Here is a 14,171-nt window from a genome sequence, read left to right on the forward strand (position 1 = left end):
ATTAAATTTGGCACAGTGAGCAGGAGTCTGACAGTTTTTATTCCTTCATTGATACTTTTTATTTTCTGATTAACATGTATTAGAAAAGTTGACTTGTGAGTAGGGATTTTTGTTTGGTAGATAATAATATAGTGCAATTGAGTTGGTTGTGTGGGATGAATTAGATTGAAAGTGGACTCTATTATTTAAAACTCTTTCTTCTTAGAACATATTAACATCAATAAAGAATAATATGTATTTTTTCTTTGAGAAATATTATATCATGTTACAAGGAAACGAAGTTTCATTATTGTTAAGGTAATTTTAATGACAAAAGATTGGTTGGATTAATGTATGCCCTATTGTTTTGTATATTTTTTAATAATTATTTATTTCTAATTATAGTTGTATTTCTTCATCATATTAAAATAACCAATGCTTAATAAAAATATATTGGTTTACATCAATTTGACTATTTTTTATATTGTATTATATCTTAATAAAATAACATGTGAACTATCAACTAACTTTATCTATATTTAACATATTAAGGAATAACCATATGTTGTTTGTTATAGATTTTTGTTTGTTAGTTTTTTCTATTTTAATAATATGTTCAATACCTCTTTTATGATATACTTCATAATAGGAAATATATATATATATATATATATATATATATATATATATATATTAGGGTATTTAAAATATAAAATCTAATTATATTTTTACTGATATATTCTTTTAATATATGTAGATTAAATTTTTATTGACTAAATATCAATATAATAGATATTTTATAAAAATTTATATAATAATAAGAATTAAAGGATAATCATAATTGTAAGAACTAAAAGTTTCCACTTCCATCTAAATTTAGAATATTCTTTATGCAATTTTGTTACAAGTTTTCAACAACTTTATCATAAAATTTACAATCTTTTCATAATCCACAATTATTTGTATTCACAAGGTCCAAAGCATTATCAATCTTGTTACAAAGCACACTATCCATGATAAAAATGATACCAACATGTTTTTTTATGTTACATCATCTGTAGCATTCAAAATAAAGAAAAAAAGGCAATAAACAATCAATTTATTGTTTTATTTTCAAGTATTTTGATTCTATTAGCTTTGAACTTAGACAAGAACACAAGTGGTGTAGAAAAATTAAAGGGGTCATGTTCCAAAAGTCTTATAAAGGGCTTTTGCTTGGTGAAGAGAAAATATCTTTTGGAAGCTTCAGCTTTTGAAGACAATATAAAATAAATACAATCTATGAAATTGATCAAATCTTTTGTTTATTATAATTTAAAATACGACAACTTCATTTTTAATTCTACCAATTCTTGCAATTTTTTTTCCAAATATTCACTTTTTTTCTTTTCTTTTTTTAAATATTGCCATTCTCATCAATTTCTATCATAGCTTTTCAAATTTCTGTAAAAAAATTACTTCTCCATATTACTATTGTGTGTGTGCAGATCATCAGGTGCACATTGATGTGCCGAAATGGCACAGGGACCCTTCACAACTCAGTGCGGAGGGCGGAAGCTGCAACAACATCACCTTCCACAAAAAACCAGCACAAAACACACACACGCACACACACATGGAATTAATTCAACAGTGCCTGCGTGCATTCATTCATTCCATAGCTCGCTGGTGCAAGCATGTCTGGATCCCGTGTCTGGAATGGGATTCGTGCCCACTGTCGCACAGATACTGTGTTTCGTGAGCTCTGGATTTACTCGTCTTGAATGAGCTTCCACTAGACTAGTCATGTTTCGATCCAGCACCTCTTGAGAAGATGCTGCAAATCTAGACTTGGGTGCGTCCACATCCGCCCATTCGCACGTATGCACGCACGCACGCAACCTAAGGCGGCGGCACTGGTGCTTGTGGTAGATGGGAGTTCCTCATTCTGCCGCAACTGGATAGTCTCAATGCTGCTCCTGCTGCCTAGTCCGTCACACTCAAGCCACCTGTTCCATGGTCTTGCTTCTTTGTTAGTCACCTCGTTGGCTGGAGCTTCTGGAAGGATTGACTTTTCTGTCATGGATTGGTTGATGTAACCCAGATTGGTGGAAATTCCCAGGTGCACCATATGGATGTTTTTGGCCTTTTAAGGAAAAAGAAAAGAAAGTTCAATGTTCTGGTATTGTACTTTGGTTTGTTCTTGGTTTTTGATTCTTTACAGACTATGAGAATAGTAGCCATTCTTGTGGTGGTTCTTTGAGGTGACTAACAAAGAAGCAAGACTATGAAACAGTACTGATCAACACGTTTTCCTTTAATGGAATCATTATTATGATACGAAAAAATACAACCGGGTATCAAAATAAGATTAGTTTAGTTGTACCAACCTAAACGAGGCTGCAGCCCAACTTAGATATGAGCGGTAGTTTTTCCGATTGCGTGCGATGTTTTATATTCTTGATTTAGCAAGTTTTGGAATCATACATTAGAAAAAGGAAAGGATGGATAAGGATAAAATACAAAGTGACATATAAAGGCATGTATTATATGTCATATACAAATATGTCATATGACATATATCTATACCAGGAGCCACGACTTCGCAAGTCGTGGACTGAAACCTCTGCATGGAGAGCATGAACCGAAGCATATCCATTGCCGGCACAAAGATCCAAATTGACTTAATGAACCTTATGATGACAAGACTAAATCTTCCAGGTGGTTTGGGACGATGACGCTTGTGCCAAACAATCAGCCAGCTGCACATCTGATTGCAGAACTAGGGCCGAGGTTTATCTGCTACCATGAATTCTGGAGCTGTCCCAAACCTGATCATGAAACAAAGAAACTCACAGACCCAAACCTGTCAGTTGCTGTGCTTCGCCAGGTATATTGCTGCATCGATGCAGTGCTTGGCGCTGGTTATTGCTGAATGAGAAGCACTTCGCTTCCACTTGATTATACAGTCTTCGCAGAAATTAGTCACAACTCCAAATGGCATGTTGCCCTAACACGCTTCATGAAACTCTCGATGTGGTGGTCACCATCGTTGCACTAGATTTTGCAGTCCAAACCTCTGACCCTAAATCCAGCACAATACTTCGTCCAAGCTACTGAAATCTACAAGGGTGTTCTCATCGATGACCACATGACCCCCCCCCCCCCCCCCCAGGTTCTTCGTGTTGTGAGGCACAGCACCCAGCTCTCTGTCTTCCACTTCTTCCACGGAGGTGATAAAGACTAATACTACAATTCTGATTTTTGATTTTAAAAGCTGGTTGTAAAAAGCCAGTATATTACATCAACTATGGTACATACCAAAATTTTCGACAACACAGGCTCCAATCTCACACGCAGCATGCCCAAGCGCCTTTTGTCTTTCTTGTGCGGCATCCTGTCAATACATCGAGAACCAATCCAATCACACTAACTTCGTTACTTTTGATTCAAAGTCTTTTGCAATCCCTGAAGCAAAATTGATTAAAGCAAACCCGACAACCCCTGCTTTTGCACAAGTGAACCACAAACTAGACCCTAAACACGTTAGCGTGTACTTCCACCTTAATGGCTTTATTCCGGTGGCCAAAGCTGCAATCTGTCATTTGTCTAAGAGTTGAAACCACGTCTATCAATAATCGAGAACTTGACTCAAGAAATACATGGCATAGACCACTGAAGATCCTTCCTTAATGCTACACATTCCACAATGGAAGGTGATCAGAAAAGGAAACATAACTGGAAGAAAGATAGTGATGACAATCTGGGTGGCAAGTCTAACAGAGAGATTCAAACTCGGAAGCTTACCGTTATGTGATTTCCTGCCCTCGAAAATCCTGCTACATCAATCCTCCGCTACTTCATCATCAGCCTACTGCATTTCTCATCAGGCATACTCACATTCCTGAAGCACTTGTGGTTGATCCCAACTAAGAGATACACATTCTCAGTACTTCCGTTGAATATCTTAGACCTTTTTACTTTGGATGTCTTGAATATCTTTTAACATTTGTTCAACTTGTTTCCTACCAGCAGTCGCCACGGGTCCACAATAGCCCGCAAACACATTCGAGTATGATTTGGTGAGGTATGCAAAGTTGGAGATAGGTGGAAGAGCTGCCACTTTCTCCCCTTTCTCCAGAAGACTTTGGAGATCTATCCTTTGCAAGGATAAGACAGTTCGCGACTCTCTCCATACAAACGCTAATTCCCCAGTGCGAAATTCAAACAAATCACCAGGCTTTGATCCTGGGTAGCGGAATCCATAGCCGTTGGCAATACCCTCTCCCTGCCAGGTCTGCACAATATCAAGAACAGACCCTTCGGAATTGATGTCAAATGGGAACTCCTCAGAAGAGGGTTCGTTAATCTTTGCCGTGAACATAGCAGATCCATTAGGATGCAACACATAATGTGTGCCTTCAAGAACCTTGGTGGCTATCAAGTGCAGACCCTCCTCGTTTTCATCATAAGAAAGAAGCAGAAAGAACAAAGGTGATCCTGGTTTCGCATGAGCTGGACGACCAGGAGGCCACCCAAACGTCCCACCCCAAAGTCCCGCATGCTCTCGTCCTTCTACTCGCTTCTGCTCCGGAATTTTGTACAGAGCAAACCGATTGTCGTACATTATCGGCCAGGCGCGGTAGAAACTTAACCTCCAAGTCGTAGCTTGCAATCGTAAGCCAACGGCCTTCCCTTGCTTCAAAAACTCTTCAAACTGCAGCCTCTTAATTTCCGTAGTACTGAGCGGATTTGTCTTGGGAGAGTCCTGGGCTGTACTCTTGCCAACAATTTGTTGAAGCTTGCTTCGCACAAATTGGGCAAACCCAATCCGCTTGGACGATCCATCAGTTTGAGCTTCAGATGAGGGAGAAGCACATTTCACATTCCCTCGGTTATGTACCGTAGGAACAGGTTTATCGCTCGCTGATGATCTCTTGGCTATGGCATCCAGACTTTCAGCCGCAGCACACATACTCCTCACGAGAGCCACAGAATCGACACCCCTGTAAGGCGAGCCTGGTTCAATCGAATTAGCATAAGCGCTCAAAATTGCATCCCTCCTCTCAGCCATAAAAGCATTCTCGAGTTGAAAGCTGTCGTTGCTGGCCAGTGAGGGCTTCCTTTCTCGGGGTGAAAAAAACAGAGGTCCATATGCGGCCTGCGGAGGCACCGGCAAACGAACTTGTGGAGCTAATTCTTCCAATAACCGTCTCCTATCGCCAAATGCCAGGCGATGGAAGGGTACTGGATCCGCAGCAACAGAAGCTTTCTTCTTGCCCTTGGACCCTTTGCGCTTGACCATCACTTGTTCCTCTTCACCGGAATCCTCTCCACCGGAATCAAGTGACGAAAGCTCACGTAATTGGTGAGTAGAATTGAGCAGTGGCTCTGCTTCCAGCACCAACACATTGGGCTCCTGGTTGGCTGCCATGAAGCGACCAGGATAAAGAAAATTCTGATCTCTCTCACGGCCGTGAAGAAAGAAGACCAATGTGCCGTCGCGATTGGCCAGGATTTCGAAAACTGGAGCCCAGAGGAGGCCCGTGTCGAAGCCCCGAGGCCCGAGCTCCTGCGGAATAATACGACATGCGACAATAGAAACGAACCCCCAAGTGACATACACCAAATTGCCTAGCTCCGGATTCTGATGCACCCAAATGCCCATCAAGGGTTTCACAGCAATTAAGAACCGCAGTAGGGCCTTAGCCGACTCGACTGAGGATCGCCAGTGAGGCAGTGAGTTCTGCGAGGGTAGCGACTGCAGCATCGCCATACGGCAGTGAGGCATCCAGAGCTTGTCCGAGGAGGTGCATAGCGAGTGCAGCTTCTTGCATGTGAAGCTGAGGTGCAGCAGATCACGGTAGTGAATACAAGCCGAGATGAGCGCCAGAACGTCATCGGGAAGGTCATGCAACGAAGAGGAAGGAGAACAAGGGGAAGAGCTAGGTCTAGCCATAGGGGGGAGCCTACAAGGTTAGGCGAGGCGAGGCGGATGCGCAAGAAGCAAGAACAAGACTAGACTGGGTTACACAGGCTGTCAGAGACAAGTCAGCGAGAATGATACCATGACCCGCGCCATCGCAACGCGCAGCCGAACACTCAACCTCCGAGTCGCAACTCCTTTCCAGACAACAGCAGCAGCAGCAGCTTGTTTACCAAGTTATCACCATAGCCACTCTCATCGTCCCTGTTCAAAACCTTTACACCAAGCTCCAGTATTCCAAGAGACAACGCTCATGGTGGCGCATGCCAAGGTCGGAGCAAAGACGACGACCACCTCCCACTCTCCAGTAGAGAAACTCCTCCAAACACGATTAGCCATCAACATGCCTGCTGCTGCTGCTGCTGGCCTCCTTGCCCTGACTCCAACGCTGTATGTGAAGTAACCCCGCTGTAAAGATTATTGCGAGGAAAAGAAGCAGAAGGAGGAGTGGGTGGGTGGTGTGAAGAGGAGGATTGCAACAAGGAGGGGGGGGGGGGGGGGGGGATTATGCAAAGAAGAAAGGAGGAACGAAAGAACGAAAGGCAGGCAGGCAGGCAGGCAGGAGAAAGTGCCATGGGAGAGGCCCTCCGTGGTTGTCCCTTACGAGGTGAGGGCAGAGAGCGAGAGAGAGCGTGGAGGGGAGGTGGATTATGCCCTGGTGCCCATGAACCCCCTTTGCTTTGCTTGATTTCAAAATGTATAAAACAATTTTAAAAAACACTTTGTGTGATCCAAAAAATAAAAATTTCATTAGTAGTATATACAAACGTGAAGGAGTAGTGTTCAATCTTAGAGTTATAAAATCGCATAATTCCACTTATCATCTCCACATACTAAAGTACGGAAGGGGTGCCAACAATGAACATGATTGAATTCATTATCCCATGAAATAGATCTGATAAGAATAATCTTTTGACATCAAGAAATAATATATATACATTAGAAGACACGAATAACTATGAGGCATGAGTGTGTGGGTGTCACTCAAGCTTGCTCGGAGCCTCCGAGGCTTAATGGAACGAAGAAGCTGGCAACGAACGAAGTTGGAGACCCGACGGAAGAAGGACGAATTCCGGCGGGGGCAGGTCGAGCATCAATGGCTATGGTGGTGATGGTGGTGCTGCTGCGTTGCGACCGACAGATCCAGAACGGAGCGGGAGAGGAGCCATTCTCCGAAGTGGTCGAGACTGCATCGTCCACGCACCAATTCGTTGCTGCACGCGTTTGCCTGAACTCACCGGTGCTAACATTCCACGGCGGCATTGCCGCCACTTTGCAGCGAGCAAGGCAGGGCTTTAGATTTTGTCACAATCTTCTGGTGTGAGAGTCGTCGTGGGTTTTGGTGCCATGGCAGCCGCGTTGGCTTCGCAGCGAACTTGGTTGCCTAGCTCCAGCGTCGGGCCCTTTCGAGGCTCTTTTGCGACTGCGCCAGCGTCGTCTCCTAGGGTGCTTGGGGTGCCGAGGAAATTTGCAGTGGAGTCCGGGAAATGGGAGGTTCTAGTGAGGAATGTTAGGGCTCAGTCGTCCACTGTGACCGTCCCGGCTCGTACTCTCTCAATTCCGCAGGTACGTTAGTGTGATTTGATCTCTGGATGTTTGTTTCTCTGCGGGTGGGGTTAGTTGTCTTATTGGAGGGTTGGGATTAGACAGACCGCACTTGTTGTGTTCATGGCATTAGGCGTTTTTTCCGCGGAGCTCAAGGATTTGTGTTGGACCGCAATTCAACGATTGAAAGAAAAGATAGTCTGTGACATAGGACATGTTTCGCTTTGGATCCATACGTAGATTTTTTCTTCAGTCGATTTTGAGACGCTCGAGCTTCATCCTGTTAGGTTTTTAAAAGCTTCGCAGGGACAGGTTAGGCGCTTTCGCGTTAATGTAGGCGCTACATTGCTTACATCTGAGTACTTTTAAGTGACACACGTTTGGAACTGGTTATCAATGTCTCATTCATCTAGCCTTGGCTGAGACTGAAATAGCCAAACCTCCGGATAATACCCGGCATTTTGAGAGGATGATGAATTTTTTTTATGTTTTGAATTTGTCAAATTACTAAGTTTTTCTCATATGAGAACTTTGTCTCGTAGAAGTAGTCTACAATTTGTATCACTGTATAACATGGCTCAGAGATTCGAATTTGGGGTTCGATTCACCTTCTATTGACATTTGACACTTGGAATCATCTGAGAGAAAAAAAAAAGAAAAAAAAGAAAAAAAAAGAAAAAAAAAGAAGAAGATTGGCTCTGATTCCTCTGTGAGTGTGCAAAAATATTGTAAGAAAAGGACGATGAAACGTTTGAATGTGGCAACTACTGCAGAAGTGGACATGGATTCTACGCGCGTACTTACCGATAGCTGTTGCATTATCTGCAGGTCTTGGAGCAGCTCATTCAAGGGACGAACTTGACCCAAGCTCAAACAGAGGAGGTGATGGAGACTCTCCTTGCTGATGCCAACCCTGCAATTATTGGTGCTTTTCTGGCGCTGCTACGAGCCAAGGGAGAAACTTTAGATGAAGTAAATTCTCCCGCCGACACCATCCTCAACGATTTCGTGATACATTTATATTGAAGCAGGGGTAAGGTCCTACATTGAGTTGTTATCTTAGTACAACTGGCATGCACGCAGGTTACAGGGCTTGCAAGTGCGATGCTTAGTCGTGCAATACCTGTGCGAACTGTCCCAGGATCCTTGGATATCGTGGGGACGGGAGGGGATGGAGCGAACACCGTAAACATATCCACAGGTTCTTGTATCCTGGCAGCAGCTTGTGGAGCTAAAGTTGCGAAGGTTGATATGCCTACAGCCTCTTTGCGATGGGAGGATTTTTGTCTTGCCGATGTTTTCTCACGTTGACTAAGGACTTTGAGGTACTTCCTCGTGTTACGAATTACATGGCTGTAAATTCTATGTGGTCATGAACTTTGACATTCTCCCTTCATGGTGGCAGCACGGATCTCGGTCGAGCTCGTCAGCTTGTGGAAGTGCGGATGTGCTCGAGACTCTTGGTGTTGCTATCGATCTAGGGCCCGAGGTAAATCTCGCGTGCACGTCTCTCATTTAAGACGCATTGCAATGTTCACCTAACTTTGCCAAGTAGCTTTTGGCACAATGTGGTTTCATTTATTTCCTAGATTGTTTGTCAGTACTTCAATCCGCGTTTATAGATTGTTCCAGTTCATACTAAATGAATTTGAATCTGGATTTGAATTAAATGTTTTGTGCTAGAAACTCCTGCACATTTATTGTGCTATACCATCTGCTAAAAAGCAATTACTAGTTCGGGGATGCTTATTGTGACATGCATGTGGTACATAGGGAGTGGCAAAGTGTGTAGAAGACGTTGGAGTTGGGTTTATGTTTGCTCCAACATACCATCCAGCAATGAAAGTTGTGGCGCCTGTTCGTAGATCTCTTAAAATTAAGACAGCTTTCAATATTCTTGGTCCGATGCTCAATCCTTCTCGTGCACCTCACTCCATTGTTGGTGTTTATCATGATAATCTGGTTAGTCGTTCCATACTTTTCTGTGTACTTATTTCAGAAGACTGTTTCTTACTTTTTTCAGTTTTTGTACCGATGGGGATAAATTTTGCTGTTTTTCTTCTTCCTTCGTCTTGAACTTGATCGCGTTATGCCTTTGAAATAGGATAAATCCTAATCTGTGGGCCGCCTCCTTGATGAAGTAGGTGGAAAAAATGGCAAAGATTCTGCAACATTTCGGCACTAAGCGGACACTAGTAGTTCATTGCCATGGGTTGGATGAGATGAGCCCGCTTGGTAAGTTTTTGATTAACTAAACTTGGCTTTGTTTCCAAAATTCTCGCGTTTCATGTTGTACAATTCATTGTTGATACAAGATACATCGTACATAGTAGAATTCTCTTTTATGCTTCTCAAGTGGGTGCAGTGTGAAAAATTTGAAGGATTCAGTGGTCAATTTGAATTGGATTCTTAAGATGGAGCGTATGCCCCGTTGTTATCCCTCGTATCTCAGTGCTGTCCGTCTGCAGAAGTGGATTACTAGGTGTTCTTGTATATCTCTGAGATTCTGTCCAATATCGTTGTCTTGTAAATGACCAAGTGAGGTCGAGAACGAGTAGAGGCTGTTTGCAGATGATGTTACTATACATTATTGTTTATGTGAACAGGGGGTGGACGCGTTCTGGAAGTGACACAAGATAAGATTGAGAGCTTTGTGTTTGATCCTCGTACTGCTTCCTATCCCTGTTCTCACGGTGGATTTGTAACCTTTTTGCAATTTTGCGGAACCCACGTCGTATTTGGTTTTGGTTGTTCGCCTGCTGGTTGGTTGACTCATAATCCGAAGGTTGTGAGTTGAGTTTTGATCCTAAAATTTGTTGTTTATTAGAATTCAGCCAATTGATAATAAATGTTGTTGACGAAAGGACATTGTGTTATTGTGTAGTGAACTTTGGGATACCTAGGTGCACACTTGAAGACCTGAAAGGTGGAAACGCCGATTTCAATGCTAAGTCCTTGAGGAACGTCTTCGCTGGAGAACCGGGGCCTATAGCTGATTCATTGGTGAGTAACTTCGTTCTTTTGCAAGAGTAAACTTTGGTACGATGTCGCGGGAGCTTCATCTGGTTCAGCGGGGTCAGGCTGACCTTTTTAAGAAATGGTAACTGTGGATTCATGTATGACAGTACCTGGTATCTTCTACTTTTGGACATTCTGTAGGATGTGTTTTGTTCTGTATTGAGTTATATAAGCTCACGCTAATAGAAGATATTGCTGAAATCCAAGGTTCTAAAAGAGAAATTTAGAATTGGGTCCGCAGCAGTAAGTCATTGGTCATTATTATTCGTGCACGAATATATATTAAGTTATACTCGTTTCAGATTTTGAATGCGGCAGCGGGTATCATGGCCTGCGGACTAGTGAAGGATTTGGGTGAGGGTGTTTCTCTGGCACGCGATGTGCTACGATCAGGCAGAGCGAATACTGTGCTGGATAACTGGATAAGTCTATCTCAAGTAAGATTAATCTTTCTCATACACTTCACTGTAATTCCAATTCTATGGGTTGATACATTCGTCCACTCCAATTGTGTTTCCAATTACTGATCTAAATTGGAAAGCATTTATTCGCTATCTGCGTGGTCATTCAGTAGGTCATTCAGTATGTCATTATAATAGCTCGCACCAGTCAAACTCATCTTGGTTTAACCTAATATAGGAAATCTCATTGTAATGATATTTTGTTCAGAAACTGAAAGCAGAAGAGGTATCTGAGTGAACACGTATTCTACATCCTCGGAGAGGCTTGCATGAGGAGTCTGGTCTAGTTTGCGATGGGAGCTGACACAGGAAACTCAGTTGGAAAGTTCATTGTTACTTTGGATTTCATTCGTCATTAGTCTACGGCTTTTGCGACTCCAGTTTCGGCAATTTTGAAATACATACAATGCAATTATTTTTTGATTCTCAGTATTATTCATTTGATGTAATAATGCAATCAATTCAAAGAGAACCATTAAACATTGCTCCTGTAATTGGTTATTTAGTTTTTCTTTTTGTGATTTATACATCTTAAGAAAAGACGTGTGACAATTAGTGAAAAATGAGATGCATTCAATAGTTAACATAATATGCCTAGTGTAAGGTGTAGGAGAGAAATGATGTTAACATTGAAAAAGAATAAAGAAAAAAAACTGTACTTTTAAGTGAACTTATTGTGTGGTTTTATTAATTTTTCAGATATTTGTAGTGTATATTTATTTATTTATTTATTTATTTTTCCTCTTTATCTTATATTCTGTGAATTCACAGGTTCTTTAATTTAGCCATCTCATTTAAAATTTTATACATCAATTAATATTATGAAAGGGATGTGGTAAGGGGACACTTATAATATATATTCGTCTCAATGGAACATCATTCCTTGTGATATCAGGACATTATTTTTTAGTATTGGCAATTTTTATATGTAAAAGTGCATAAAGAGTTTCTTTTCTTGTCGAGAAATAAATCTCACTTGTTTAATTTGTCACTCCTACTTACATTGTTCTCATTCTTGATTATCATTGCTTAAATAATTTGTTTGTTGTACATCAATATTATTTGCTCAATTTTATATACTTAGTATGAAAGTTCTACAAACAAAGTATGTGTAGACACTATGGGTAGCAACTTAGTTACAACCTCTATACTTCATTTTTGTTTTGGGTTGTTTGCTTCATCAACAAATTCAAATCCAAAAGAATCCCTACATAAACTTTCAAAAGATTGTCTACAAGTATGGATGTATTGTTGAATCAAAGTTCCATGTCCTTTAGATTCAGCAAGTGTAGGGCCATGATCGGAATAAACCCAAAACAACCCAAAATAATCCTAAATCCTGCCTAGCTCTGTGCCCCGCTCCAGCTCATCAAAGATGGGCTTAGCCTGCCGCTGTGGGTTGTGGGCCCCAATCCTCACCACCACTGACTAAGGTTAGGAAGATAAAAATAATTATGTTTAAGTAATAATATTGTTGTAAAATCTAAATAATCAATATCATAATAGTAATTTAATCAAAATAACATAATTGTATATATATGTATATATTAATACCATTTTTCTATTTATTATGATGGATTGATTTTATCATAATATAATTCTATAATAAATTTAGAGGAATATTAAATAGAACCATGTTTTTACTAAATAGACCCACCTTTGATGAAGAATATGGTAATTTTGATGAATGTGGTTGGTTTTATTGGTTGCAAATCCAATAATAGAAAAATTATTATAAAACTATATATATATATATATATATATATTCATGATGATTAAGATGAGTGGGTCAATTTATTAAAAACTTGATGTATAATATAAATAACCATATTAAAAATTAACATAAAATACATAATGATTTGATGAATGAATATATATATATATATATATATATATAAATAATTATATTTTTCTAGTTGTATAATTATATCTATGGATTTTATTATATAATTCATTATGTATGTATGTATATTATAATAACTTATAATTGTATATTTTTTGTATTATTTTCACCAATCAATGCAAAGTACATGCCTTTTGAAGCCGCAACTTCACACTGATTTTCTCTCAGGCGGTTCCACACCGTGAGGAGTCTGTTTCTTCACAACAAGGTCTCATGCCAAGACCCTTGCTTTGATTGATCAAGCAGAGCGACTGCAGCAAGGCCAATTTTTACAAGGTTCATGTGACGTACTCTTCATCCATCTCCAAGCCATCAATCCATTCAAGCTGTGCCGTCGTTGGTCTGCAAAAGGAATAATGTACGCAAAAAAGACCAGCGCCGTTGACCACAATGGCAACAAGAAGCTTGCAGCATCGCTGTGTAGAGAATAATCTGATCAACCACGAACACTACGAAGACTACTTGCAAATCAAGTTGGAACTAAGAAAAAAGCAGGCACGTCGCTGAGACCGCTGCACCATTGGGTTGACTCTCTTTTTCTTTCTTTCTTTATTTTATTTTATTTTATTTTTTTAATCCCAAAATAATGCAGGTACCAGAAATCAGTAAACTCCATGCACACATCATGCAAGGGCTATAGAAGTTCCAGAAACAAATGGTGGCAGTAGGATTCAACAATGGGATGGCATTGACTGTGGGGCTGAAATCGCATCAAGAGGCTTCCTTCGGACTACGCAACAATAGCTCATGATTTTGCTTCCCGCTCACCACAGCCAGTGCCGCAATTTCAGTTACGCCGCACCTTCTCGCAGTTGAATCTCTAGAAGAAAGCCACATATAGAACAACAGGAAGAACCCCCTACGCATTTCCAAAAAAACTTGGAATTCCTCCAACGGCTTATCGAGCGAGGAAAAAAAAATGATTCTACCTAAGTGCAGAGCTTTGCAACAGTACGAACAAAATAGAAAAGAGATTGACCGCCGCGGCACCACTTCACCTCAGGAGGAAGAGTCTCTGCTGTGCACCGCAACCATAAATAATACAAAAAAATCTCTCGAAATACCTGGAGTCGAGACGCTTCAAGAAAAAAAAAAACAGAAACAGAATGGAGAGAGCTGGGTGTGAGGCAACCCGGACCCCTTTCGACGAGGAGGCTGCCTCCATTCAAGAGCTGCCTCTCGCCCTCTTGATTGCCCTTTTATTTTATTTTATTTTTTCCTTTATTTTTTCCTTCATTCCTTTCATTTATTTATTTATTTATTTATTTATTTTTCTTCTCCCATACTCTTCTTTTCTGCT

At 40.8% G+C, this 14,171-nt stretch overlaps 3 protein-coding genes across 4 annotated transcripts; 2 read left to right on the forward strand and 1 right to left on the reverse strand.

Annotated features, from left to right (window-relative positions):
• Nucleotides 1-2,467: 2,467 nt before the first annotated feature.
• On the reverse strand, nucleotides 2,468-6,433 carry LOC112294423 (F-box protein At5g39450). Of its 2 annotated transcripts, XM_024544814.3 has the most exons (3): nucleotides 6,026-6,168; nucleotides 3,766-5,801; nucleotides 2,468-3,355 (listed from the first exon to the last, which is right to left on the reverse strand). In XM_024544814.3, exon 2 carries the CDS (start codon nucleotides 5,747-5,749, stop codon nucleotides 3,926-3,928), a length of 1,824 nt encoding a protein of 607 aa, XP_024400582.1. In that variant the 5' UTR covers nucleotides 5,750-5,801; nucleotides 6,026-6,168; the 3' UTR covers nucleotides 2,468-3,355; nucleotides 3,766-3,925. The 2 variants fall into 2 exon arrangements, with proteins under 2 accessions (XP_024400582.1, XP_024400581.1); XM_024544813.3 differs by having other exon boundaries at nucleotides 3,766-6,433.
• Nucleotides 6,434-6,451: 18 nt separating this feature from the next.
• LOC149987556 (uncharacterized) lies at nucleotides 6,452-7,268 on the forward strand. Its single transcript, XM_090243773.1, has 2 exons — nucleotides 6,452-6,551; nucleotides 6,934-7,268. Exons 1-2 carry the CDS (start codon nucleotides 6,452-6,454, stop codon nucleotides 7,266-7,268), a joined length of 435 nt encoding a protein of 144 aa, XP_090099899.1.
• Nucleotides 7,096-11,452, forward strand: LOC112294424 (anthranilate phosphoribosyltransferase, chloroplastic). The gene is made up of 10 exons (XM_024544816.3): nucleotides 7,096-7,510; nucleotides 8,318-8,461; nucleotides 8,573-8,734; nucleotides 8,895-8,978; nucleotides 9,263-9,451; nucleotides 9,634-9,724; nucleotides 10,096-10,155; nucleotides 10,374-10,492; nucleotides 10,810-10,944; nucleotides 11,177-11,452. The coding sequence occupies exons 1-10, from the start codon at nucleotides 7,292-7,294 to the stop codon at nucleotides 11,204-11,206; spliced, it is 1,233 nt and encodes a 410-aa protein (XP_024400584.1). The 5' UTR covers nucleotides 7,096-7,291; the 3' UTR covers nucleotides 11,207-11,452.
• Nucleotides 11,453-14,171: the final 2,719 nt, after the last annotated feature.

The sequence above is a fragment of the Physcomitrium patens genome, chromosome 17 (genome assembly GCF_059467195.1).
Source record: "Physcomitrium patens ecotype Gransden chromosome 17, ASM5946719v1, whole genome shotgun sequence".
Lineage (NCBI taxonomy): Eukaryota > Viridiplantae > Streptophyta > Bryopsida > Funariales > Funariaceae > Physcomitrium > Physcomitrium patens.

Coding starts and splice junctions, on each gene's coding strand:
- LOC112294423 (XM_024544813.3), bottom strand. CDS start 5,917: ATGGCTAGACCTAGCTCTTCCCCTTGTTCTCCTTCCTCTTCGTTGCAT.
- LOC149987556 (XM_090243773.1), top strand. CDS start 6,452: ATGCAAAGAAGAAAGGAGGAACGAAAGAACGAAAGGCAGGCAGGCAGG. Junction 6,552..6,933: donor CCGTGGTTGTCCCTTACGAG/GTGAGGGCAGAG, acceptor GTGTCACTCAAG/CTTGCTCGGAGCCTCCGAGG.
- LOC112294424 (XM_024544816.3), top strand. CDS start 7,292: ATGGCAGCCGCGTTGGCTTCGCAGCGAACTTGGTTGCCTAGCTCCAGC. Junction 8,735..8,894: donor GTGGAGCTAAAGTTGCGAAG/GTTGATATGCCT, acceptor TCATGGTGGCAG/CACGGATCTCGGTCGAGCTC. Junction 10,156..10,373: donor GAGCTTTGTGTTTGATCCTC/GTACTGCTTCCT, acceptor GTTATTGTGTAG/TGAACTTTGGGATACCTAGG.